General features: G+C 62.0%; 1 protein-coding gene across 1 annotated transcript in view; it reads left to right on the plus strand.

Annotated features, from left to right (window-relative positions):
• Positions 1–18,069, plus strand: part of UNC13A (unc-13 homolog A) — a 60,230-nt gene extending 42,161 nt beyond the window's left edge. Inside the window, exons 25-44 of the mRNA XM_080382996.1 lie at positions 3–137; positions 466–599; positions 803–888; positions 1,137–1,263; positions 1,351–1,447; positions 1,581–1,724; positions 2,253–2,336; positions 2,621–2,698; positions 2,983–3,071; positions 3,227–3,379; positions 3,519–3,642; positions 7,157–7,195; positions 8,214–8,243; positions 9,453–9,509; positions 9,706–9,786; positions 9,920–10,067; positions 11,093–11,149; positions 12,584–12,676; positions 12,753–12,912; positions 13,187–18,069. Of these exons, the coding sequence (XP_080239122.1) occupies positions 3–137; positions 466–599; positions 803–888; positions 1,137–1,263; positions 1,351–1,447; positions 1,581–1,724; positions 2,253–2,336; positions 2,621–2,698; positions 2,983–3,071; positions 3,227–3,379; positions 3,519–3,642; positions 7,157–7,195; positions 8,214–8,243; positions 9,453–9,509; positions 9,706–9,786; positions 9,920–10,067; positions 11,093–11,149; positions 12,584–12,676; positions 12,753–12,912; positions 13,187–13,475 (2,205 nt within the window). The 3' untranslated portion in view covers positions 13,476–18,069. The remainder of the gene's footprint in view (positions 1–2; positions 138–465; positions 600–802; positions 889–1,136; positions 1,264–1,350; positions 1,448–1,580; positions 1,725–2,252; positions 2,337–2,620; positions 2,699–2,982; positions 3,072–3,226; positions 3,380–3,518; positions 3,643–7,156; positions 7,196–8,213; positions 8,244–9,452; positions 9,510–9,705; positions 9,787–9,919; positions 10,068–11,092; positions 11,150–12,583; positions 12,677–12,752; positions 12,913–13,186) is intronic.
• Positions 18,070–26,963: the final 8,894 nt, after the last annotated feature.

Genomic DNA, 26,963 nt, shown 5'->3' on the forward strand with positions numbered 1-26,963 from the left:
AGGTCCAGGAGCTGCAGAGCCCCCCTCGAGCCAGCCAGGTGGTGAAGGACTGCGTGAAAGCCTGCCTCAACTCCACCTACGAGTACATCTTCAACAACTGTCACGAGCTGTACAGTCGCGAGTACCAGACGGACCCGGTGCGTGGGCCGGGGGGAGCTGGGATGCACTGGGGTGCCAGTCGCTGCGGGGGGACCTCGCTGCCCTTCCCCATCCCCTGCCCTTCTCCTTCGTGTGATGCTCCTGCTCCCTCTCTGGAGCGCTCAGCCCCGTGCAGAATGAGCCCTAAGCTTTGGGCAAGGTTTGACCCCACTGCTGCAGGGTTGAGACTGGGGTCAGACAAGGGGGGGCTGTGTGGGGGCCTCCAGGGTGTTCCCAGAGCCCTCCTGCCACCTTGTTAGCCCTGCCATGAAATCAAGCCCTGCAGGTAGGGTGACTGGAGCCTCCGCTGTGTCCCCATCACTCCAGACTAAGAAAGGCGAGGTGCCCCCTGAGGAGCAGGGCCCCAGCATCAAAAACCTGGACTTCTGGTCCAAGCTCATCACCCTGATAGTCTCCATTATCGAGGAGGACAAGAATTCCTACACGCCCTGCCTGAACCAGTGAGTAGGTGCTGGGAAAGGGGACCCTGCTTTGCACCGGGGGGATGTTCACATGGTGGCCTTGGTAGCTTTAGTCCTTTGGAACTGGGCTGTAATGTCCATTGTACAGATGGGGAAACTGAGGCAGGCGGGGGGTGTGCAGGGGATGTATCTCTGAGTGGAGGGCTGGTCCACCCCGTGTCCGTGCTTTCCCCTTGCCCCAGGTTCCCCCAGGAGCTGAACGTGGGGAAGATCAGCGCCGAGGTGATGTGGAACCTCTTCGCTCAAGACATGAAGTACGCTATGGAGGGTGAGTCCCACCGCGCTGCCCGTAGCCCCAGGGAAACCAGGCAGGAGCCGCACTCTGCTCCCACCTCCTCTGTTCCCTGGGTAAACCCATTTCTCCCCTCATCAACACAACGCCCGGCTTAAATCCCACCGAATAAGCGCTTCCACCTTACCCCATCACCCTGGCATCCCCGGAGCATCCTCGGGGCAGCCACCTCCCCAGGTTTGGGGCTTGAAGCAACCCCCCCTGCCCTCACCTTCCCCGTGCAGAGCACGACAAGCACCGCCTGTGCAAGAGCGCGGACTACATGAACCTGCACTTCAAGGTGAAGTGGCTCTACAACGAGTACGTCACTGAGCTGCCCTCCTTCAAGAGCCGTGTGCCTGAGTACCCGGCGTGAGTACAGCCCTGGGGGGCAGGGGAGGGGGTGCTTGCCCCCACCGGGGGCTGGCTGGCCTCACTGGGAACGGGTCTGTCTTCCAGCTGGTTTGAGCCCTTCGTTATCCAGTGGCTGGATGAGAACGAAGAGGTGTCGCGGGATTTCCTGCACGGAGCACTGGAGCGGGACAAGAAGGATGGGGTATGAGCAGGACTGTCAGCGGGCGCAGGAGCTGGGGGTGTGCGAGGGGCTTGTCCCTCGATGCCCAGCGTATCCCAACTGGGGCCAAAGTTTCCCTCCCTGCCCCCGCTGACGCTGCCTCTTCCTCCCCCAGTTCCAGCAGACGTCGGAGCACGCACTCTTCTCTTGCTCTGTGGTGGATGTCTTCTCCCAGCTCAACCAGAGCTTCGAGATCATCAAGAAGCTTGAATGCCCCGACCCCCAGATTGTTGGGCACTACATGCGAAGGTTTGCCAAGGTGGGCAGCTGCTGGGGTGGGGGCCGCTGAGCTGGCAGCACCCCTGGGACCCTGGTCCCACCAGGGCTTCTGGGCTCTGCTGCCTCCCACTCAGCCGCAGGGCACGGATTGCACCACCTCGAACAGCAGCGCTCAAGCAAACACGCCACCACGGACCCTGTGGGTCTCCGGGCTTTGCTAGCACAGCAGATTAGCTAATTAATGAGTTATTTAGTTAATTAGTCTTGTTAGATTAATCTAGATTAATTAAATGCCACTGCCTTGCTGCAGTGTGGGAGTTGCAGGCAGGCTCGGTGATGCCTTCAGAGCTGTGCTGGAGCTGCCCGTGCAGACCAGCCGTGCCGGAGCTGGCTTCCAGCGGCTGTGCCTGTGCAGCTGCTGGTGCACCCGTGGGGCCAGAGAGCCTAGGGGTCTGAGGGTGCACCCAGGTGTTGGGATGTTCCATTGCTCTGCAACTCATGGTCTTCTTCTTCCTTCCTCCCCTCTGCTGCTGCCCGGGTGTCCGTTGCTGCCCTTGGTTGGCTGCAGACCATCAGCAACGTGCTACTCCAGTACGCTGAGATCATCTCCAAGGATTTCGCCTCCTACTGCTCCAAGGAGAAAGAGAAAGTGGTGACGTATCTCCCTTCTGCTTGCAACCTGCCTCGTGCTGCCAGGCACGACTGTCCCCATGCGGTGACCCCAGCCATCACCCCAGCTCCAGAGCTGGTCCCCATGGCGCGGGTCCCGCCCTCGGGCTCTGTCCTGTGGCAGTCCCTGAATTGCTGCCAGGCAGAGCTCCATGCTGGGACTGTCCTTGTGCCCCCCAGTGCAGGGTGGGAGGGACCTGGGGCGGTGGGCAGCTGTTCCAGCCACATTTGGTGGTCCTGACCCCCTTCTCCGTGCCATCCCTCCAGCCCTGCATCCTGATGAACAACATCCAGCAGCTCCGTGTCCAGCTCGAGAAGATGTTTGAAGCCATGGGTGGGAAGGAGGTGTGTATCAAGGGGGTCTCCAGGAGGGAGGCCTGTGGAGGAGCTGGATCAGTCCCTTCTCCCCAAAGGCTGCCCCTTCCCTGGCCCCGCAGTGCTGGGAGCAGACCCCAGTTCCTCACTCCTGTACGGGAACACGCTGTCCCCCCCTATGGCACCCTGCTCTCCCACCACACTGGGTGATGGATGGGCTTCACCCTGCCCAGGGGTGCTTATGGGGTGCAGAGACACCCTCCCAGGGCTGGGCCAGGGACCCTGATGGCTTCTCCAACCTGTCCCTCCTCCAGCTGGACACAGAAGCCAGTGATATCCTCAAGGAACTGCAGGTGAAACTCAACAATGTCCTGGATGAGCTGAGCCGAGTCTTTGCCACCAGGTACACCTGGGGGAGAGGGTGCGGGCGGTGGGCCGAGGAGAGGTTTGGGGGTCCAGGAGCTGCGGCTGAGGCCAGGCAGGGGGCTCTGCTTGGCCAAGTGAGTCCTGGGCATGGCTGGGGGGGATGCTGAGCTGCCTGGGTGTTGTGGTCCCCAGTTTCCAGCCACACATTGAGGAATGCGTGAAGCAGATGGGTGACATCCTGGGCCAGGTGAAGGGCACTGGCAATGTCCCTGCCAGCACCTGCAGCAGCGTCGCACAGGATGCTGACAATGTCCTGCAGCCCATCATGGACCTCCTGGACAGCAAGTGAGTATGTGGGGGAACGGGGACCCCCACCCTGCCCTGGCCCGCCCTGACAATGTGGGGGACCTGCAGGGTCAGGGTGGCTGGGCAAGGGGTGGCATCAGGGGTGCTGTGCACCTTCAGCCCTGTCCCCTCTTTGCAGCCTGACACTCTTTGCCAAGATCTGTGAGAAGACGGTGCTGAAGCGGGTGCTGAAGGAGCTCTGGAAGCTGGTGATGAACACGATGGAGAAGACTATCGTCTTGCCCCCACTCACTGACCAGACGGTGAGTGACGGGGAGGGGGACCGGGGACAGGGGACCCTGGAGCTGAGACACAGGTGACTGATTTGGGCCAGTGTGGGACATTGCTGGCCAGGTGCCCTCATGGCTGCTGAGATGGTGGGAACTTCGTCGGCCTCCCCAAACCTGCCCCCAGCTCACGGCCAGGGAAGGGATGGAGGAGGGAAAGGTCATCACTGCAGCTCGGTGCAGCCCAGCACCCTCCTGGCTGGCTTTGCCAAAGGACCTTCCTGGCATCTCCATCGTGGCACCAGGAGGGAGCATTGGTCCTTTCCTCTCCACCCTTCCCTCCGAGCTGGGGCAGCACCCTATGCCACGCTCACCAGCACCGGCTGTGGGCAGGGTCCCCACCAGGAGGCTCAGCAGGAGGCTTGGGGTCTGCGGGGAGCCACCACGTTGGCCTTGCTGTGGGGCTGGGGAGTGGGGACTGGCTCTGTGGGGCTGGGGGGACAGGACTGAACTCTTCCTTGCTCGTGAGCTGAACAGGTTCTGGGGGAGCAGAGCAAAGCCTGGGAATGGTCTCTCCTCAGAGGGAGGTTGCCTGCAGGCTCGAGGCTCCGTATCGCATCGCTGTGTCTGCCCTCCCCGCGCGTAGCCATGCATCCCAAAGCTTTCCAAGGCGGCTGTTCCCTGGGCTCAGGCAGGGAAGGGTGACACCAAGGGCTCTGAGCCAGCCATATATCTGTCCCTGTCACTCTTAGTGGCTTTTGTCACTGTCACAAAGCTGGGCTCAGGCTCTTACTTGGAGTCTCTGGAGCCGCTGGCTGCTGTGTCACCTTTCTGGGGCTGCGGGGCTCCTCATGCTGTGTCTGTAGGGGACAGGACACTGGTGACTGGTCAGCCCTCAGTGGTGCCACCTCACTGGCACCTTGTCACAGCCCAGAGCCTGGCTCAGGTCAGCCCTGCATCACTCCAGGCCAGGCTCGCACACCCTTGGCCAAAGGTGGCCAAATCTAGCAGGGGAGCTGGTGCCACTGGGTCCCAGTTTCCATCCCACTCCCTGTCCCTGTCCGTTCCCAGCCATATGTGGCGTGTTCTGGAGGCAGCAAGCCCTGTGCTGAGGGTGGAGGAGGTGGCATGGGCATGTGGGTCCGTTGGGTGGTTTTCCCGAGTGGGGGCAGCCCTCGGAGGGGGCTGCGCTGGGGCTGCTCCCTGTGGCACGGGCAACTGGCCCAGGGTGGCTCTGGGCTCCAGCCTGGGGCTGGCTGGGCCAGGTGGGCAGCGTGGGGCTCCGTGTCGGAGCCAAACATTGAATGGGGTCCGCTGGCTTCCTGGAGCTGAGCCCCTCTGGGGCAGAGCCCCCTGCCGCTGAGGAAGGACTGGGCAGGCTGGGATGGGGCCAGTTTGGGGTTGTAGAGACCTGCGGTGCCGGTGGCAGGGCAGCAACACCGAGTGCTGTGGCACGTCAGACAGGGGACACCCCTGCCTCTGCCCTCCCTCCAGGCTGGTGGCGGTGGGAGGGTGGCCAAGGCTGGGACCCAGCCTGGGGCAGCTGGGGCTGGGGAGGATGGAGGAGGGGGTGGACACTCATGTCACGGTTGTTCTCTCCAATTGCTCTGCTCGCTTCTCAATGGCAGATGATTGTAAGTACGGCAGCCCCCTGTCTGTCTGTCTGTCTGTCCGCTGTGTGTCGGTCCTGGCCTCGCCGGTTTTTGTCTTGTGTGGCTGCCCGTGTCCTGCCCACACCCTCCTCTGGCTCCCGACTTGGTCCACCTCTGTGGTCCCCATCCTCATGCTGCCCGCTTGGCACTGGCTCCTGGCGGCCGTTTGCCCGTGGCCCTACCTGGGTTCGGGGGGTGGGAAGGTCCTGAGCGGGTCTGCGGTGCCTGGATGCAGGGAGGCGCAAGGGCTGGTGATGGAGTGGGGGCGGGGGGGGATGGCAGTGGAGCAGTGCCATGTAACCAGGGCAGCCAAACCCAGGCTGATCCCATCTTCTTGCTCCATGTGGAGCACCACTGGAGACCTGAGCAGGGGGAGCGGTGTGTGCTGGGCAGTCAGGGCTGCTCTTCCTGACCCCTTGTGCCTCAGTTTCCCCTTGAGGCCCTGGCTGGAGTGTGGCTATGGTGGGGGTTGAGGGCAGAGGCTTTCCCTGCCGGCGGAGAGGAGCGTCTCGCTGGGACACAACAGTCCCTGGCCCGGTCGCTCATCAGTGGGGCAGCTTGCTGGCACGAGTTGTGAGGCTTTTTCCCTGGTCAGGATGCGGCCCTGGGAGCCTGGGCTCCTGGGTTCCCTTCTCGGTGTTGCTGCCGGGTCCTTGCATGGCTTTGACTGAGCCATTGCCTTTTGTCCTTTTCGGCTCAGTCTGTGGCCGTGGGCTTATGCCCTGTGGGGCAAGGGACGAGCCACATCCACCCCCAGTCCTGCCCATACCCCTGTTTCGGCCACAGGTGCCTTTGCAAGGAGGAGCAGTGGTGTGGGTGCTGGTGGGTGGGTGCTGGGTGCTGATTCCTGCAGGGACAAACACCCGTCCCCTGTCCCCCAACATCTTTTGTTTCCAACAGCAGTGTTTGGAGAGACTCGGGCTGAGCCTCCCCCCAGACCTCCTGGGGACCCAGTGTCCCAGCCTTGTGGGGGCTGCCAGGGGACCGGGGGCGTGTGGGGGGGGTGTGTCAGCTCTGTGGGGTACAGAGTCCTCTTTTTCACCCCTCACCCCGTGCCTCAGTTTCCCTCCAGGGCAAGAAACCCTTCTGGTGGCCCCGCTTGGCCCTAATTGTGCTGCTTGTCCCTCTTGCAGGCTTCCCTGCCAGCTGACCCCCCTGCTGCCTCCTCCTGATTCAGACGTACCCCAGCCCCCCCCTGCTCCCCGAGCCTGGTTAGGACCCCCCCCCCCACTTGGTACTGCTGCCCCACTTTACTCTGTTTCTTCTGCCACCGCTGGGCCTGGGTCAGAGTGGGGTTGTCACTGGGCCTGGCACTGCATGGACCAGAACTCTGTGTGCAAAACCCAAGTGCTGCTGCCCCCGCTCCCCCCCAGCGCTGTAAGCAGCTGCCAGAGCTGGGGGGGGATATGGGGGCACCAGAGGATGCCCACATGCAGAGCCAGCTGGCTGCCGCCTCCCTGTATCCCAGTGGGGACCAGTCCCCCATGGCCTCAGCATCCCTGTATCCCAGCAGGGACCAGTCCCCCATGGCCTCAGCGTCCCTGCATCCCAGCAGGGACCAGCTACCCATAAGCCCAACATCCCAGTATGGGAACCAGTTCCCCATCAGTGCAATAGCCTGCGTTCCAGGGGGGACCAGTTGGCCCAGCATCCCAAAGACAGCAGTCCCCCACTGACCCAGCATCCCTGTGGGGACCAGTCCCCCACTAACCCAGTATCCCAGTGGGGACCAGTCCCCCTTTGGCCCTGGCTGTCCTTTAGGAGCTCTGTGCTGTCTTTGCCGCCAGCTTGCGGCCACCCCGTGTGCCCACCCTTGCCCTGCGCCCCCCCCCCCCCCCATGTCCCATCCCGTGCTGTGCCCCCACCCCACCACTCAACCTCTGACATTGCTTCTACAGGGCACGCTCTTGAGAAAACATGGCAAGGGGACAGAGAAGGTAAATAGCTGTGGGCTCCATGTGTGTCATCGCCCCGTGGCCACACTCGTGGCCCCACACCCGCCTGCTGTGGAGGGCCAGGCTTGTCCGTGCTGCCTCTGTCGTGCTGTCTGGATGTGCCGTTGCCTGCGTGGCGTGGTGTCCTGTTGGGGTGTGCCGTGTTGTCTGGGGGCAGGATGGGGACAGTCACCTGTTTCTGTGTGTCGCCCCGGGGCAGGGAGTGGGTGTCGTGTCACCTGTAGCCCCTGTGGGTGGGTGGGGGTGTGGGGGGGTTGTTGCTCACCCCCAGGCAGGGATGGGGGGGATGCTGCCCCGCAGCTCTCGGCACCCCTCCAGGTGCCAGGGCTGGGACAACGTGGGGACGGGGTGCCCAAGCGTGGGAGATCCCCAGCACAAATCCATCCCGCTGCTGGGGGCTCGGGAAGAGGTGACCCTCAGGGCATTGGGCCACGGGGCTGCTGAGGTCCCCTGGACCTCTGAGCCCGCTTCCCCCTGATGCTTGGGGGCCTCAGCAAGGCTCACTGAGCCCCAAAACTTGCCAAAAGGGCTTTCTCCAGGCACGTGGGCTCCCCTCTATCTGGGGGCTCCCCATCACCAGGCTGGGGGCCCAGCCAAAACCTGGCTCTCGGAAAGTGCTGGCATCCATCTGGGCAATGCCCGCGGCTCCCCCCTCCTCTCCCAGGGAACGCTGGGTCCTGCCCCAGTTTGCGGAGCGTGCTGGGTGAGCTGCTTTCCGCCGCCTGCTGCTCTTTTCCCAGTCCCAGAGGAGGTGGGAGCGATCCTGCCCCCGCGCAGGGGGAGCCCCGGCGTGCTGGCCGCAGGCTCAGCAGCAAACGCACGGGGCTGAACCTTTGCAGGTGTGAACTGGTGCCCAACCAGTGGCACCAGCAGAGAACTGGGTGCAGCCAGAGGAGTGTACAGGGCCAGAGGCTGCACAACCAGGGGATGTGGGGGGCCCGGACCCGCGACTGGCCACTGCTGGGGCCACCAGTAACTGTCCCTTGCTGTTCTCTTCCAGAGCAGGGTGAAGCTGCCCAGTCACACTGAAGTAAGGACACGGCTCTTCTGCTCCCCACTTGGCTCTGGTCCCCCTTCCTCTCGCCTCCTCCCCATCCCTTGTCCTGTGTGCTGTGGGGTGGGGGGGGTCCCAGCTCAGTACAGTGTCCTGTAGTGCTCTGTTTGGGTGACACCAGTGTCCCCAGCTCCCAACCTGTTCAGCGGTGGGAGGAGACAGGGGCAGCAAGGGGAGGATTAATGGGACAGAACTGGGGGTGGGTGGGCAGGTGAGAGAGTTAGTGGGGGGGTACAAAATGAGGGCACAGGGCGCCAGAAGGTAACGATTAGTGGGCTAGATGCTGGGGTTTCTCTTTGTTGGGAGGGACTGGAGCTACTGGTGCCGGGGGAGGGGTGGGGAGGGAGGTGGGAATTGCTGGCTCTGCCCCACTGGGCCCCAGTTTAGTATGTTGCACACTGGAGGGCTTGTGAAGGGGAGCTCGCACTCAGCCTGGTAAGTGGGTGCCAAACCTGAGAGATGAGCGGGATGTGCCCACGCCATGGGGCTGCGCCCCCAGGAGCCGTGCCGGTGGGTCCCACGGGCTGGCTTCGTGGCCCTTGCCCATCGGGGTGGCATGGCACGGGTGAAGGCCAGTGGGGGCTCCCATCCTGGGGTGCAAAGGGGCCAGAAACCTCTCTGGGGCTGGGACTGGGCAGGGGTCTGGGTGGCAGGAGGGTGTTTGGCTAGGCTGCCAGCACCGTGGGGTACAGGGGGACTGCGCCGCATCCTCCTCATGCCCGCTGTCCCCCTGCACTCTGTCTCTGCTCCCCTGCCCCAATGTCGTATGATTGTCCATGCGGTGCCACTGATGTGCCGTGCCAGGCTCTGCTGGGCACAGAAGCGGGTGCTTGGGCACGACAGGGAACAGGATGGGACCCTTGGGCCAAGCTGCCTGTGCTGAGCAGACTGTGAGGTCCCTGATGTCCTGCCCAGGGGTCCCCAAGCCCCCAACCACACAACTGTGCTGAGAATTCAGGGGCTGGGACGGGGGGCTGCCAGCCCCACACTTGCATTACCATACCTGGCATGGCTGGTGGTCCCTGGGGCTCTCTGAGGAGCATCCCTCTGGCCCCCTGGAGCCTGGGGGGGCTGGGGGAGCCCCCGGAGCTGCAGCAAGCTCCTGGCACCACGTGCCCAGCCTGACCATGGCACCCCCATCCCGGCCGCTCACTGGGGCCCTTCCTGTCCCTTTGCTCTCTGCAGGGCACGCAGATGATTTTCAACGCAGCCAAGGAGCTGGGGCAGCTCTCCAAGCTGAAGGTGAGGGCTGGGGGGTGGGTTGTAGGGGGGGGGGGGCAGGCAGTCCGAGCTCCTCTCTGTGCTGGGGTGGGTGGCATGGTGCAGGCTGGCACTGGTGCTATTGCACGGATTGCACCAGTGCTTGTTTGCTGGCACAGCTGGGGCGAGGGGAGCGGGGCCCTGGTCCCGTGCTGAGAGCAGGATTTGTGCCCCGCAGGACCACATGGTGCGGGAGGAAGCCAAGAGCCTGACCCCAAAGCAATGTGCCGTGGTGGAGCTGGCGCTGGACACCATCAAGGTGAGGGCGCGCTGGGGTGCAAAGGGGTGTCCCCAAGGGCTCTGGCATTGAGGCACAGACCTGAGGGGTCACCGGGGTGGGGGTGGGTCCAGCAGAGCCGCTGAGGACCCTGTGGTCATCTTCCCCCCTCCAGCAATACTTCCATGCTGGTGGTGTGGGGCTGAAGAAGACGTTCCTGGAGAAGAGCCCCGACCTGCAGTCGCTGCGCTACGCCCTGTCCCTCTACACCCAGGCCACCGACCTCCTCATCAAAACCTTCGTGCAGACACAGGCTTCGCAGGGTAGGCTGCACGGCCCTGGCCCCCCAGCCAGGCCCCCCTATCCCCCACCATGGGCTCGGCTGCCCCACACCCTGCCTCCATCGTGGTGGGGTTGGGGGTCCCAGCCAGGCTTGCAGAGGGGTGAGAGGGATGGGTGGGGAGGGCTTTTTCCTCCCATGGTTTGCAGTTGAGGAGGGGCCATGGGTGCCCAGAGGCAGCCTGGCACCCCCAAGTCCCCCACCAGCAAGAAGAGCGTGTCCCCGGTTCCAGGGCATGGCTGGGCTGGCATAGAAATGGGGCCCGTGGGTGGGGGAGAAGGGCACCCTCTGACCATCTGTCACAGTATTTGTCCCCTCTGGCTGGCCCAGCCCCCAGCACAGACACCTCTGGTCCAGCACTGCCTTCCAGCTGGGGGGCTTGGACCTCCCGCAGGATCGGCTGGAGCCAGATGCTGTGCCAGGGCTTGTCCTGGGTGCTGGGTGCCCACATACCCCGTGATGTGGATCAGTCCAGGGTGCTGGGTGCGGTGCAGGGTGCTGGGCAATGTCCAGGGCAGAACTACCCCTAGGTTCTAAATGCTGACCTTTATTTTGTCCCTTGGCTGCTCAAGGAGGGGACAGAGATGCTTGGTGGCGGTCATGGGGCATGGCGTATTGCCCCAGCCAGGCTTGTCTGTGTCCTGGGGGGGTAGGACGTGTATTTGCTGTCTGTGCGTCTCCTGCCAAGGACATCTGTCCTGTCTGTGCCTCCTGTGCCAGCCGTGTCAGGGGCGTGGGGTTGGGTCTGGGGGGTGCCAGCACCCCTGGGTGCTCTCCAGCCCCGGGACCCGGTGGGCTCCGAGCTGGGTGATGCCCGGTGCTCCCGTGTCGCTGCAGTGTTGTCCGGATGCTCGGCCGTCCTGTCTGTGAGATCTGATCTCTCTTTCTCTCTCTGTTTTCTCCCCTTTCTTTCACCATTCCCGTCCCCCATGCACGTCGTCTCCTTCCTCCTCTCTCCGTCTGCTCCGTGCTGTGTCTCTGTCTCTCTCTCTCTCTCCTTCCCACTAGTTCATGGTGGGAAAGGTATTAGGTTTACCCTTAGTGAAGAAATTTATCCTGAGAAGGGTACGTGTGCCGCTCGCCCACCCCTGCGCCTGCCTGCTGCCGTCGGCCTGGGCTAGTAACAGTCCCGGCACTGCGGGCCGGGGGGCCAGGAGCCCCATCCCAGCATTGCCGGCTGGGGGGACCCCCGGTGTGAGCAGGGCTGGGAGCCCCCTGCCCACAGACTCGCGCTCCCAGGGCTGCTTTGGGCTGAATTTGGAGGAACTGTGCTCAGCTGTGTTGACCACCCCCCCAGCCCAGGGTGGGGGGCTGTGCCCCGTGGGGATAGGGGTGCCTGCCTTTGCTTGCAGGCTCTGGGCACCCCCACGTTGTCCCTGGTGCTGCTGCTGGGGGGTGGGCGCCTGCCACGACCTCCCTGCAAGCCAGGGAGCGGTCCCCTTGGGACATGTGGCCCTGGGGGGGGCCAGGACCGTGTCCATGCCCCCTCCCACCCACCCTGCTGCCAGAAGGACCTTTACTAGCCTTGCTCCGGTGAGCTCAGTCCACCTGCCCCAGGGTGCAAGGAATGCGCCCAGCTCCACCGGCCCCGCTTGGTCTCCATTGCACCCCGCCGAGGGGCCAGGACTGCACCCCCTGCTTGGCCTCCCGTACCCCGACACCCCCTCCTCACCCGCCATCGCCTCCATTCCGGCTCAGCATGCGGCGCTGCCTGGGTGGCGGGTGCCCGGGGGGAAGGGGATGGAGGTGGATGGAGAAGAGGGGCTGCCATCACCAGCCTCCTGGCACCCTCGTGCTGGGGGCCGTGCAGTGACCCGTGGGGACATGTCCTCCTTCACACTGCCATTTCCACCCTGGGAGCTTTCCGCTGAGCTGGGTTTGGTCTCCTTGGCCCCATCTGACCCACAGAGCCCCTTCCTCTGCCTTGCGCCCCCTCCTTCACCCATGGGTGCATGCACAGCTCTTGGGGGGGGAGGGGGAGGGCCGGGCTGTTGGTTGCAGGTCACCCAAATTCCCCTGGCTCGGGGACCCCAGGGCTTGATGTGGTCCCTGAGGGGATACAGGAGGGGGCAGGTCGGGTCCCTCCTGCCCAGTGCTGTGCCCTCGCTCACAGCTGTGTGCCCCCCCCGCCATGCCCGTAGCAGGGGGAGCTGGGCCACCACCCCCTGCCCCATCCCACCGGGGCACCTCAGCCCCTGGGCAAGGGGGGGCTCACAGGGCCTGGCCAACATAGGGTGGGATGACAGAGAGTCAGCCTGGCGCTGGCAATGTCCTGCCGTGCCCCAGACTTGTGCCAGCTCCGGTGGTCCGAGACAGCTGCTGCACCCATGCTGCTGTCCCCAGAACCCTGGCAGAGGCCACATTGGGCCAATTCCTACTGCCCACCCCCTCCCGCCTCGTGGTGGGTGACCTGCCTCCTCCAGTGGGGTTGGTGGTGGGCAGGGGACATTGGGGACACCGCGGAAACGGGCACTCATGTCTCCTACCTTTGCCACGCAGGCTCCGGTGTGGATGACCCGGTCGGGGAGGTGTCCATCCATGTGGAGCTCTTCACCCACCCCGGCACTGGCGAACACAAAGTCACCGTCAAAGGTGGGTACTGCTGGACGGGGTGCAGGCTGTGGCAGGTGGCAGCGCCCCAGGAGCCTCACGTGTCCCCTCCTTGCAGTGGTGGCTGCGAATGACCTCAAATGGCAGACGTCGGGCATCTTCCGACCCTTCATCGAGGTCAACATCATCGGGCCCCACCTTAGCGACAAGAAGAGGAAATTTGCCACCAAATCCAAGAACAACAGCTGGGCCCCCAAGTACAACGAGAGCTTCCAGTTGTGAGTGGCACCATGGGGCTGGGGGGGGTGTCAGCGGGCTGGGGGATGTGTCCCCATGATGTGGGGACCCCCTTCTCCCGGGGTCTGCCAGTGATGCTCATCCCCCAGGGGATGTTTTAGCTATTTTCTAATTGATAAAAGCAGGGATTGAAAAAGCAGAAAAAGCCTGCTTTTTTAAGGGGGAGGGGGAGGCAGCACCCGTGTGAGGTGCTGTTGCAAAGCCAGGGGGCTTGGGAGTGTGACTCCCCATGCCAACACTGCCTCTCCCCTGCAGCACGCTGGGGACGGAGACAGGCCCCGAGTGTTACGAGCTGCAGGTGTGTGTGAAGGATTACTGCTTCGCCCGGGAGGACCGGACCGTGGGCATCGCTGTCCTGCAGCTCCGGGACATCCTGCAGCGCCCCGGCTGTGCCTGCTGGCTGCCCCTGGGCCGCCGCATCCACATGGATGACACCGGCCTCACCGTCCTCCGCATCCTCTCCCAGCGCAACAACGACGAGGTGGCCAAGGAGTTCGTCAAGCTCAAGTCGGACACGCGCTCAGCTGAGGAGGGCAGCAGTTAAACCCCCTCTCGCCCCCCCAGCCCTCTCCCCCCACTCCTGGCACCTTTTCTACAGCATCCTCCAGCCATGTATAAGCCATAAGTGCGGCCACGAGAGGAGTCTCCTTCCCAGCCCTGGTGTGGGTGAGGGGGGGATGTGGCTCCAGTGACAGACCCACCCTGTCCCTCCCTTGGCCAAACTGGCTGGGTGACAGTGGGGCAGAGCACGGCCGTGCCCCCGTCCCACCCCCATGGGAAGGTGCTGGGGCTGGTGGGGCTGCAGGGAAGGGCTGGACCCCAGCCTGGGCGATGGGGCAGATGTGCCCCTTGCCAGCCTGCCTGAGGTGGAGGAACCCCAATGGCCCATCCCTGCCCCCACCCTGTCCTACCCAGCCCCAACCCTCCACGAGTGACATAAAGAAAGGGCTGGGGGAGTGTCTCATCCCACCCGGGGTGTTGGTGAGTGGCTGGAAGGCACCATGGCCCCTTGTCCCCATCCCTCGAGCATCATCGGGCACCCTGAGGGACAGGGAGGCTCCCACCTGCTGAGCACCCTGTACATATGTAAATAGCTGTACATACAGGGGGCAGCCGGATGATGAGGCTGTGTCCTGCACCCGGAAGGGCTATTGGGGCTGTTGGGGTGGGGGGTGCAGCCCCCACCTGCCCTGCAGTGTCCCCTCCCTGGCTGGCAGCAGTATCACTGGGGCCGGGAGCGGCAGGGAGCAGCCCCCGGCCCCTATCCTGTCTTCCCTGCCATGCCGCCACCGTGGGCTGCCCCACTGCTGCCCCCAGGGTGCCAGGGCTTGGGGGCAAGGGCTGGGGGCACTGGAGCGGAGGGACCCATCTCCCTTTGCTCTGGCCAGTGGGGACCAGCCATCCCTGTGCAGTGCAGCAGCACCCGTGAGACCTCCTTGGTGCAAGCAAAACCCTTCCTACCCCCAGCCCACAGGACCTCCCCCCACCCCGAGTTCCCATTAACCACCATTTCTGCGTGATTAGTGGTGTGCGTGTCTCGTGCAAGTGTCCAGGAGGCCAGGATGTGTGGTGTCAGGGGTGGCCACCCCAGCTGGCCAGTTTGCCCTAAGTACTGGGGAAGACAGAGGCCTGATGACCCCACAAGTCAATATAGCTCTCTCAGCCCACTCCCCATCCCAAAACAGGGTACCCCAACTGGCCCCCGTGGTCCTTTTTCTATGGGGCTTGTCTGGGACCAAAGGGTTTAGCTTTCCTCTCTCATTTCTGTTCAATGTTTACACCCCTTTTCTAACCGCTGCTCCCACCCGGCCAGGTTGGGGTGCAGCCCTGCACCCCCCGACCGTGGTGTCCCTGGCCCTGTGCCCCCTCCCCAAACTGTCCTGTTTGGCATGTGATTGAACCGACCAATTCTGCTCCTGTAGCACACGTGTCACCGATGCCTGTGTGTCTGTACCACCCCGTGCGGCACCGCCAGCGGCGGCTACCATGGATGCATGACAGTGAGATGTTTTGCACTATTTTGAATTTTTTGGGCTCTGTAAAAATATTTTATTATAACTGACATTAAAAAGCACACCCTTCATTGTGGCTTTTGGGGGCGAAGGGGTGGGAGGGCAGGCACCCAGGGGGGTCTTCATCACCACTCCCACCCCAGTGTAGCACTTGCACCTTTCAGGTTATCACCAAGGATAAACAGCCCAGGGATGCTGCAGCAGCTTTGGGGGTGCTCAGCCTCCTTGAGGGCTGCTCTTCGGTGCACCCACCCTTTGCAAAGCCAAGAGCTGCAGAACAGGGGTTAAATGGAACTGGGACAAGACTTCTCCTGAGAGGGCAGGGGGGGATCAGGGGCTGCCAACATGGCCTCGATGAGGGTGAATGCACCCCTCACCCACCTGGTGCTCTTCCACAGTGGGGTGACTGCACCAGTGGGCAAGGAAAGAGCTACAAGTATCACCTACCTGGGCTTCTGGAAGGCTTTTGGCACAGTCTCCCAAAACATTCTTCCAAAAAACCAGATTTGATGGACGCAGGTCCCTGCTGCCCTCCTGAGAGCCCCGGAGCCATTGCCGAGCTTTACTAGAATCATAGAATGGTTTGGATTAGAAGGGACCTTTAAAGATTATTGAGTCCAACCCTGTCCTGGCTACTGGGAACTGAGCTTTTCCCAGTGATCCCTGATGGACAGACCCTTTCTCAAGGCTTTCTGGATTAACGCAGCTTCATTCCTAGCTTTAATCATCAATACCTGGGCTCTTGTGCCAGTGTGAGAAGAGAGAGAACAGCTGTCGTTTACCACAGTATGCAAAGATTATCACTACTATTTATCCCAAAAGGTTTGGGCACTTGGGATGGGTCGTGGGAACCCCCCGCCCAAGGGCTGGCAGCTCCTCAATTAGTTTTGCCCTAATGGGGCTGGAGGAGCAGGCGGGACAATTTTACCTTCCACTTGCAGAGGGGTCTCTTCTATACTGGGGGTGCCAGCTGGCACAGGGTGCTTGGGCCCCCCTTGTCCCACCTGGACACCCCCCAGGACACAATGCCTGCAAACCCATCTGGGGTCATGTCCACAGCACCCACCTGCCACAGCCGCTCGCTCACCAGGAATGATGCCCTCTGCCCCATGCTCGGAGAGGTCAGGGAGGTGGTGGAGGTAGGGGGTCAAGTTGGGGACATGGGGGATGATGTCCTCAGCTCTGCTGCCACCTGGGTGAACTCTCTCCTGTTGTTGTTGCTCAGGGTCCCGTTTGAAATCATTCTTCTTCCAGGTCACCTGAAGGAGGGGGTTAAAAGCAGACCGTAATTTGCAATGTACATTCTCCAAAAATCCACAATGCTGAAGCAAGCCTGTGCTTCTTCCCTACTAGCTGGTGGAGATGCTGCTGGCATTGTGCTGATCACATCCAATGGGATGTGACAATCTCTGCTTGCCACCTCATTCCTAAAAACTGGATCTCCTGCTTGACCTTACTTTGTTTTATGACAAAACTGGATTTTAGAAGGATTTGGATTATTTCCTTCCTTTTCTCACAAACTCCTGCCCCACACAATGGTATCATCCATGTATTGCAGGTGTTCCAGAGCTTCTCCCTGTTCTGGGGCAGTCTGATCGGTCCATGCCAAATAGTAGGGCTGTGTTCCCACCTCTGGGGACACCAATTCCAGGTGTACTGGCCACCCCTGCAAGGCACAGATCTGTGGTGATGTTCTTGAAGAGCTGTTTAACCCTAAGCAAGACCTGGAAAACGTTCAGCAACATGATGGTTCCTAGCAACAGGACCACGCTGGTTTTAACATCCCAAGAATATTCCAAATATTCATTACTCTCAACCGCTACTGGCAGGGGTGGGGAAGAGGTCTCCCCCGCCATGGGCTGCCTCTCCAAAAGGAAGAGGTTAAAGCTGTAATTATTAATAGTTTCCAAGAGATGGCTCCCAAAGCACGGTGGTGACAGCAATGCGCAGCACCAACACCAGATTAATCTGCTATTCTATCGTACCGTAAACCAGTATCATGAAGTCCAACAACGTGATAACCTGAGTCCAGTTCCCACGGGTGATGAACAGCACCACAGGGGACAACCACTGTGAGCAAGGCAATGCATGACGCGGCTTTAAGGCCAAACACACCAGCTCTGAGAGCCAATAAATCAACCTTGTGACAAGCGACTATTTAAACTTCTATAATAAATACTTGTGAGAGATCCATTCTAGTCAGATTTGTTGTTATCACAACCCATTGAGCTCCACGTTGGGTACCAAAAAGGACTGGGGGTGGGGTGGGGTTTAACCCCCGAGGCAGCCTCGCTCAGTGCCCCCCTGCAGTGGGATGCAGAGGAGAATTGGGGGAAAAGGTAAAACCCATGGGCTGAGATAAGAACAGTGTAATAATTGAAATAAAAATCAAATATACTACTACTAATAATAGTAATGAAAGGGGAGCTAACAAAAAGAGAGGAAAAAAACCCAAGAAAACCAAGTGATGCACAATACAGTTGCTCAACCCTGTGCCCAGCCAGCCCCTGAGCAGCGATCGCCCCCTCCCAGCCAGCTCCCCCTGGGTTATATACTGACCGTGACGCTCCATGGTATGGAATATCCCTTTGGATGGAATATCCCTTTGGCTACTTCAGGTCAGCTCTCCTGGCCCTGCTCCCTCCTGGCTCCTTGTGCACCTGCTCACTGGCAGAGCACGGGGAGCTGAAGAGTCCTTGATGTAGGGTACGCACAACTCAGCTGCAACTAAACCATCAGTGTGTTATCAACGTTATTTTCCCACTACATTCAAAACACAGCACTGTAGCAGCTACTAGAAGATAGTTAACATTATCCCAGATGAATCCAGGACGCCTGGCTTTCCCACTGCATTTTACCAAATGCAAATGATAAAATTGCTGAGTGGAATATCCTCCTGCTTAACCACTGCTGGTTAAGCTCTGCTAACATGCTCCTCCATCCTTACTGCTTTCCACCTGGAAAATCAAGGCAAGCTCTGCTTGGCTCCACTGGCCATGGGAGTTAAATGATTCCATCCTTTTGTCAAAACGTGCCGTTGCCACCTTTGGAAAGAGCAAATCTCCTGACAAACCATCTCTCTGCTGCTTCTTCCATTGCAGTAACCTTCCTTTTCGAAGGATATGCAAGCGCACCTCTGAAGCGATGGCTGTGTGTACAAACCTGCCCCAGGGCCAGTCCTCTGAGCAGGCTCCCCTCAAACAGCATCGTACCGAAGAGAGTTTTGGGGTGCACGTGAGTGCTATCATCTTGATAACCAAATGATAACCCACTTCCGAGCAGAAAAGTTGCTTCTTGAACCCGTGCAACCCTTTGGTAGCTGGAGGGAGCGTTCCCAGACACGATGACCAAGTGTGCAGAGCTCCTGAACCAGACAATTGAAGTGGCTTTGTAGACATCAATGTTGGCTGTCCCATTGATTTGGTCTAAAAGAAGGTAAGAAGATGTTCTGCGGCGTGTTTTGCTTCCTTCAGTAGATGCTTGTCTCTTGCCTCATCCCCTGCTACCTGATCTGCTCCTGCCAGTCTGACCCAGAGCTCCCCGTGCATTTATGAGCGCTAGACTTGAGCGAGAAGGCAAATCAGTGGTCCAAAGAGCAGGGGACGGTTGCTGTCTCTGCCTGTCAGAGGCAGAAGTCGGAAAGGAAAAGAGCTGTCAGGGTTTTTCTGTTGACGATCCCTGTTTCTCCAAGTGTTGAGATGCTCCAAGCCTTACCTGCATCCCCTGAGCAGAGGGCTGCTGTTGGGCAGCTCCACGGAGGCCGGGACCATCCCCCCTCCCACGAGCCGTTGCCAACGAGCAGGACCAGGCGGGCACCTTTTGTGGTTGGCGCCCTGAGTCCTTGCCACAAGAAGGTCCCATCTCCCACCGGTTTTAGGAATTTCCCAGCTCGGTACAGCCACAGGCTCTTCCCAGCTGGTGTCCGGCAGGTGGAAACTGCCGTCAGGACAAGGGCTCCCGACCCCATCCAGGGATTTCTGCGAATTGCCACCGGGACACACACAACCGCCTCGCTCCCCACCGGCCTCCTCCTCCCCCCGAGGCTCCCAGCCACTGCGAGGGCTGGAGCTCAAACCTCCGCCGCCCCCCGGTGCAACACCTGCCGCCCCACGGCCCCCCGCACAGCCCCCCCCGCCGGCCCAGCGCCCCCGCTGGGGCTCCTTCCCCGTCCCGCTGATCCCCAGGGTGTCCCAGCTCGGGGAGGGGACCGAGGCTTCCAGCCGAAGGCACCTGCCCCCACCCCGAGAGCCGCCTGCAGCCCCTTAACCCCTTCCCTGCCGGGGGGCGGGGCCGCCGCGGCCGTTGGAGCACGGGGCGCCCCAACATCGCACCCTGGTTACGGCCGAGAGTCCTTGGCAGCCGAGGCCGGAGGGACCATGGTGCGGCCCCCGCTGCAGCTCCCACCTCTGCAGCTCTCGGGGTGCAGCCCCTGGGGCCCCCCGATGCTCCAGCTGCTTCCCAACTTTGAGCTCCCCAAATCCTTCTGCCCCCAAGGTAGGAACCGACCCAGCCCCCCAGCCCGGGGACGCTCCCGGGGGCACCGGTGGAGGCGACCCCCGGCCACCGCTCCTGTCTCTCTTCCAGGCTCCGCCAGCCCGTCCCAGCCGGCCAAGCAGGAGCAGCCCCCCCCTGCAGCCTGGGCACCCGAGGTCCCCCTGGAGCCCCCAGCAGGTACGGAGACTCCTGTCCCCTCTGGCACCCCTGTCCCCTCGGCACACACACACACCCCCCCCCCCTTCCCTGGCAGTTTCCGCACGGGGCGGGGGTTCAGCAGCCTGCACCAGTGTGTCTGCCCTCGCCTGCTGCTGTGTGCCCAGGAAATCCCATTTCCAGAGAATTCCCCGAGGCTCACGCCCCACCCGCAATTTGCGACCCTGTCCCCCCGGCACAGCTGCTCACCCCACGGGGAGCTCCCCACGCACCCGGTGCAGGGCTGGGGGATGTCAGCGATGGGGGCCGGCTGGGTGGGGGGGTGGCCCTGGAGGGTCCCCCCAGCTCAGCACGGCTCCCGCTCACCCACGCAGGGCTGCAGAGGGCTCCGTGCGGATGCTACTTTGATCCCCGCTTCTTCCATCTTCAGTGGACCAGCAGCATCCTGCCTCCACCAGTCACCGCCATAGCCAACTACAGCAGCACCTCTCTGCTGGGGGGTGCCCGGGGGGGCTCCGGGACCCCCCGGGGCCAACTGCCACACCTTGTGCCTGACGCACAGAAGGGGGGAGCCGTGGCCCCGGCGCCCCTGGTGCTGCCAACGTCCATCGCTGGCTCCCAGCTCATCCAGGGCCAGCCCGAAGAGACCATCTGCAGCACGGCCACCCCTGCGGGGGCACCCCCAGGCAGCCATGTCCCCCCCAGCCCCTCTGCTGCCCCCCACAACCAAGTGGTTGGGGACCTAGAAGACAGCTATGATGTGTCCGAAGAGGTGCTTCTTCAGGAGGCCCTGAGGCTCTTTGGTTTATCCTCGGACACGGCAGGGCACATCCAGGAGGGTCCCAGCAGCGTCCCCACCCCTGGGGACACCAGCCCAGCTGTGCCCTGCTGTGACTTGAGCTCCCTCGCCCTGCCTGAAGACCTGTTCGATGGCGATTACAGCGTCTCCGAGATGACGGACACCCTGGCGAGCCTGGAGGTGTTCAACACCATTGAGATGGAGCCCCAGGAGCTGTGGGGGGACATGGACTGGGACCTGTCACCGTCCCCACCTGCAGCGCCATAGCAGCAGGGCAAGAGGCAGAACACCTGGCTCCTGCCCCCCAGCAAGGGCAGAGCCAGCACCTGGGGAGATTAAATCCATATGAGGGATGGGGAGGGGGGGAATCAGGGGAGGAATGTTCTGTACTGGGGGGAGTGGGAGCAAAGAGTGCTCTGTACTGGGGGGGATTTAGCAAGTTTGATGTTTTGGCAAGTCTTATTGTTTTCCATTAAATGTTGTTTCTCCATCCCGCTCCGTGCCTGTGTGGGAGGGAACACGGGGAAATGGCACCCAAGAGGTGCAGAAGCCCCAGGTCAGAACCAGGGAGCCCCAAAGGGCATCGAGACCACCCCCCCACCCCCCCACAGGGCCAAGCCCCTGCCAGAAGACCACTCCCCTGTCCCCCTCCCCAGGGGAAGCAGCCCTCTGGGGAGAGCTACGACAGACAGGTCCCTGCAGGACCCATGGACACGGCCCCACACAGAAAGTGGCACAGAACCCCCGGGACAAGGGCAGACCTGGGGGCTGAGGGGGGGACCGGACACACACCACAACAAGGGCTGCCACCCCTTAGCCTTGAACACAACCAGTGTCCCCTGCAGCAGGGACAGGGCTCGGTGCAAAGCCCTTCCAAGCCTCAGGACAATCCTGCCCTTGCTTACGCCCACGCTCAGCTGCACAGCCCGGTGTCACCCCAGCAGCGGTGATGGAGGAGCCACCCGACAGGCAGGACCCTCTCCCCTCGCCTGCCTGCGCCTTTGGTGGCCGCAACAGCCTCCCTAGGGGGAAACAGGAAAATAAGCAAAAAAAAACAAAACAAAAAAAACACCAGCCAGAAAGTGCCTGGAAACTTGGTCCCTTTATTGCCCGTTTCTCACCTGAGCTCCCCAGCCTGTGGTCCCCTCAGGGCAGTGCCCCAGCACTGGGGGTCGGGGGGCTGAGCCCCTTCCTTAGAGCAGCCCCAGTGATGCCACTGGGGTGGTGTGAGCTGCTCTGGACCCCGGGTGGGCACAGTGGCCTCAGCATGGCACAGCTCCCGGTGCTGCTCAGCATCTCGCCTCGCACACTGACCCTCCCCGAGCATCGTCCTTGCCCCAAACTCCTGTCCCCTGCAGCAGCTGCGCCACCACCGCCCGCAGCTCTCGGGGGCCACAGAGAGTTCTGCTGCTCGAGAGGAGAGAAAAAAAGAAAAAGAAAACACCCAGAACCCAAACGGAAAGGATCCTCAGTGCCGGAGGATGAGCAGAAGAGGTGAATCTAGCCCTGGAGGTGGTCTGAGGACCGTTCGCCACTTCCCCAGCCACGCTCCCTCGTTTGAGAGCTGCTGCAGCAAATCAAAGGCAGAGAGCAGAGCCCAGCTCTGCACCACCAGCACTTTGCCAGGACACAGACAACCCAAGGACCACCTCCTCATACACCTCCCCAGGGACAGCCAGAGCACACCCAGACACCCCCCACACAAAGACCAACTCCCACCCCAGCTGGCTGGCACCATGGGCCGCCTACCTTCTTGAAGGACGTCAGCACTTTGATGCTGACAAAGCCCATTTTGTTCTTCGGGACATGTTTCAGGAGGAAGGCATCCTTAGCCAGGTTCTCATCTGAGAGGTAGAACTCCACCTGGGACACAATCCTGCGGACCAGCTGTGGGTCAGGGATGGAGAAGTTGCAGTCCAACAGATCAGCTCCCAGAGCATCGTTCACGTTGCAGAAGCCCCTGGCAGGGCAGCAGGGACACAGGTGTGAGCTGGTGGCCTTTGGTACATGCAGCCCTGCTTGGTCTCAGCTGCAACGGTTCAGCGAGCGGAGACACCAGGAAGACCCAGGGCCACCCACCAGCTTTGCTCTGGCTGCAGGGGAGCGATGTCAGCCTGCACCCTGTGAACCTCCTGCGGAGCGATGGCTGTGTGCACAAACCTGCTCCAGGGCCAGTCCTCCGAGTGGGCTCTCCTCAAACGGCATCATACCGAAGATATTTTTGGGGTGCAGGTGAGTGCTATCATCCTGCTAACCAAACAAATGGTAACTCAATTCGGAGGAGAAAAGCTGCTTCTTGAACCCCCGTAACCTGTCCCCCTGTGGGAGCTGGAGGGAGCGTTCCCAGACACGATGACCAAGTGTGCAGAGCTCCTGAACCAGACAATTGAAGTGGCTTTGTAGACATCAATGTTGGCTGTCCCATTGATTTGGTCTACAAGAAGGTAAGAAGATGTTCTGTGGCGTGTTTTGCTTCCTTCAGTAGATGTTTGTGTGACCTGCCAGTCTGACCCAGAGCTCCCCGTGCATTTATGGGCGCTAGACTTGAGCGAGAAGGCAAATCAGTGGTCCAAAGAGCAGGGGACGGTTGCTGTCTCTGCCTGTCAGAGGCAGAAGTCGGAAAGGAAAAGAGCTGTCAGGGTTTTTCTGTTGACGATCCCTGTTTCTCCAAGTGTTGAGATGCTCCAAGCCTTACCTGCATCCCCTGAGCAGAGGGCTGCTGTTGGGCAGCTCCACGGAGGCCGGGACCATCCCCCCTCCCACGAGCCGTTGCCAACGAGCAGGACCAGGCGGGCACCTTTTGTGGTTGGCGCCCTGAGTCCTTGCCACAAGAAGGTCCCATCTCCCACCGGTTTTAGGAATTTCCCAGCTCGGTACAGCCACAGGCTCTTCCCAGCTGGTGTCCGGCAGGTGGAAACTGCCGTCAGGACAAGGGCTCCCGACCCCATCCAGGGATTTCTGCGAATTGCCACCGGGACACACACAACCGCCTCGCTCCCCACCGGCCTCCTCCTCCCCCCGAGGCTCCCAGCCACTGCGAGGGCTGGAGCTCAAACCTCCGCCGCCCCCCGGTGCAACACCTGCCGCCCCACGGCCCCCCGCACAGCCCCCCCCGCCGGCCCAGCGCCCCCGCTGGGGCTCCTTCCCCGTCCCGCTGATCCCCAGGGTGTCCCAGCTCGGGGAGGGGACCGAGGCTTCCAGCCGAAGGCACCTGCCCCCACCCCGAGAGCCGCCTGCAGCCCCTTAACCCCTTCCCTGCCGGGGGGCGGGGCCGCCGCGGCCGTTGGAGCACGGGGCGCCCCAACATCGCACCCTGGTTACGGCCGAGAGTCCTTGGCAGCCGAGGCCGGAGGGACCATGGTGCGGCCCCCGCTGCAGCTCCCACCTCTGCAGCTCTCGGGGTGCAGCCCCTGGGGCCCCCCGATGCTCCAGCTGCTTCCCAACTTTGAGCTCCCCAAATCCTTCTGCCCCCAAGGTAGGAACCGACCCAGCCCCCCAGCCCGGGGACGCTCCCGGGGGCACCGGTGGAGGCGACCCCCGGCCACCGCTCCTGTCTCTCTTCCAGGCTCCGCCAGCCCGTCCCAGCCGGCCAAGCAGGAGCAGCCCCCCCCTGCAGCCTGGGCACCCGAGGTCCCCCTGGAGCCCCCAGCAGGTACGGAGACTCCTGTCCCCTCTGGCACCCCTGTCCCCTCGGCACACACACACACCCCCCCCCCCTTCCCTGGCAGTTTCCGCACGGGGCGGGGGTTCAGCAGCCTGCACCAGTGTGTCTGCCCTCGCCTGCTGCTGTGTGCCCAGGAAATCCCATTTCCAGAGAATTCCCCGAGGCTCACGCCCCACCCGCAATTTGCGACCCTGTCCCCCCGGCACAGCTGCTCACCCCACGGGGAGCTCCCCACGCACCCGGTGCAGGGCTGGGGGATGTCAGCGATGGGGGCCGGCTGGGTCGGGGGGTGGCCCTGGAGGGTCCCCCCAGCTCAGCACGGCTCCCGCTCACCCACGCAGGGCTGCAGAGGGCTCCGTGCGGATGCTACTTTGATCCCCGCTTCTTCCATCTTCAGTGGACCAGCAGCATCCTGCCTCCACCAGTCACCGCCATAGCCAACTACAGCAGCACCTCTCTGCTGGGGGGTGCCCGGGGGGGCTCCGGGACCCCCCGGGGCCAACTGCCACACCTTGTGCCTGACGCACAGAAGGGGGGAGCCGTGGCCCCGGCGCCCCTGGTGCTGCCAACGTCCATCGCTGGCTCCCAGCTCATCCAGGGCCAGCCCGAAGAGACCATCTGCAGCACGGCCACCCCTGCGGGGGCACCCCCAGGCAGCCATGTCCCCCCCAGCCCCTCTGCTGCCCCCCACAACCAAGTGGTTGGGGACCTAGAAGACAGCTATGATGTGTCCGAAGAGGTGCTTCTTCAGGAGGCCCTGAGGCTCTTTGGTTTATCCTCGGACACGGCAGGGCACATCCAGGAGGGTCCCAGCAGCGTCCCCACCCCTGGGGACACCAGCCCAGCTGTGCCCTGCTGTGACTTGAGCTCCCTCGCCCTGCCTGAAGACCTGTTCGATGGCGATTACAGCGTCTCCGAGATGACGGACACCCTGGCGAGCCTGGAGGTGTTCAACACCATTGAGATGGAGCCCCAGGAGCTGTGGGGGGACATGGACTGGGACCTGTCACCGTCCCCACCTGCAGCGCCATAGCAGCAGGGCAAGAGGCAGAACACCTGGCTCCTGCCCCCCAGCAAGGGCAGAGCCAGCACCTGGGGAGATTAAATCCACATGAGGGATGGGGAGAGGGGGAGTCAGGGGAGGAATGTTCTGTACTGGGGGGAGTGGGAGCAAAGGGTGCTCTGTACTGGGGGGGATTTAGCAAGTTTGATGTTTTGGCAAGTCTTATTGTTTTCCATTAAATGTTGTTTCTCCATCCCGCTCCGTGCCTGTGTGGGAGGGAACACGGGGAAATGGCACCCAAGAGGTGCAGAAGCCCCAGGTCAGAACCAGGGAGCCCCAAAGGGCATCGAGACCAACCCCACACCCCACCAGGGCCAAGCCCCTGCCAGAAGACCACTCCCCTGTCCCCCTCCCCAGGGGAAGCAGCCCTTTGGGGAGAGCTACGACAGACAGGTCCCTGCAGGACCCATGGACACGGCCCCACACAGAAAGTGGCACAGAACCCCCGGGACAAGGGCAGACCTGGGGGCTGAGGGGGGGACTGGACACACACCACAACAAGGGCTGCCACCCCTTAGCCTTGAACACAACCAGTGTCCCCTGCAGCAGGGACAGGGCTCGGTGCAAAGCCCTTCCAAGCCTCAGGACAATCCTGCCCTTGCTTACGCCCACGCTCAGCTGCACAGCCCGGTGTCACCCCAGCAGCGGTGATGGAGGAGCCACCCGCAGGGCAGGACCCTCTCCCCTCGCCTGCCTGCGCCTTCGGTGGCCGCAACAGCCTCCCTAGGGGGAAACAGGAAAATAAGCAAAAAAAAACAAAACAAAAAAAACACCAGCCAGAAAGTGCCTGGAAACTTGGTCCCTTTATTGCCCGTTTCTCACCTGAGCTCCCCAGCCTGTGGTCCCCTCAGGGCAGTGCCCCAACACTGGGGGTCGGGGGGCTGAGCCCCTTCCTTAGAGCAGCCCCAGTGATGCCACTGGGGTGGTGTGAGCTGCTCTGGACCCCGGGTGGGCACAGTGGCCTCAGCATGGCACAGCTCCCGGTGCTGCTCAGCATCTCGCCTCGCACACTGACCCTCCCCGAGCTAAATGCACCCACCCCAGACAGCCTTGGACTCTGAAATTATCTGCAAAAACTTTTATTAGCTTCAAATAATTAAAAAGTGGCCAAAGCCCCAGCTCAGGACTGCCATGGGCCCTGGCTGTGCCACAAACAAGACACTTGAGTTACAATAAATAAGTCACTTCCCAGAAGAATGGCACACAGTGCTGTACCCCCAGGATTTGGGGCCATCCCACCCCTCAGGGGGTCCAGATACCCCTCAGTGGGGCACGGAGAGCAGCCTAGGGCCTGACAAGGAAGGCCAGGTTGAGGGCATCAGGGATGTGGAGCTCATCCAGGTGCAGGGGGGAGGTAGTGAAGGGCAGGTGCACAGGGAAGAGGTGGCTGGTGTCCACCAGGAGCTGGCTGGGTCCCCCTCCATACTGGTCCTGCAGCTGCTTCTGTGGGGACACAGCACTTGCATTCAGGGCTGCTCCAGTTAGGGGGGGGTCATACAGGACAGCCTCTCCCCCCCCCCCCCCCCCCCCCCCAAACTAGACCCCCAATCCTGCTTACCTCAACCCTGCTGATGAAGCTGGGGCTGATCCTCTCCTCCAGCCCAGCAGCCGGGGTGTAAGCCCGGAGGATCTTCACAACCTTGAAGGGACAGAGGTGACCATGAACAGGGAAAGGCTGGGCACATCCAGACCCTTCTGGGTACGGTGTGGTCCCCACCCCAGCGCATCCCTGGTACACCCCCTCCCCACCCAGTACCTGCTGGGGTGACAGCACCGTGCACAGGCTGCAGAGAGCTCCAGCATCCGCCTCCGTCACCTTCTTCACCTGCAGCAGCTGGGCAGCC

Source organism: Falco punctatus, assembly GCF_963210335.1.
Source record: "Falco punctatus genome assembly, chromosome: 4".
NCBI classification, from domain to species: Eukaryota; Metazoa; Chordata; class Aves; order Falconiformes; family Falconidae; genus Falco; species Falco punctatus.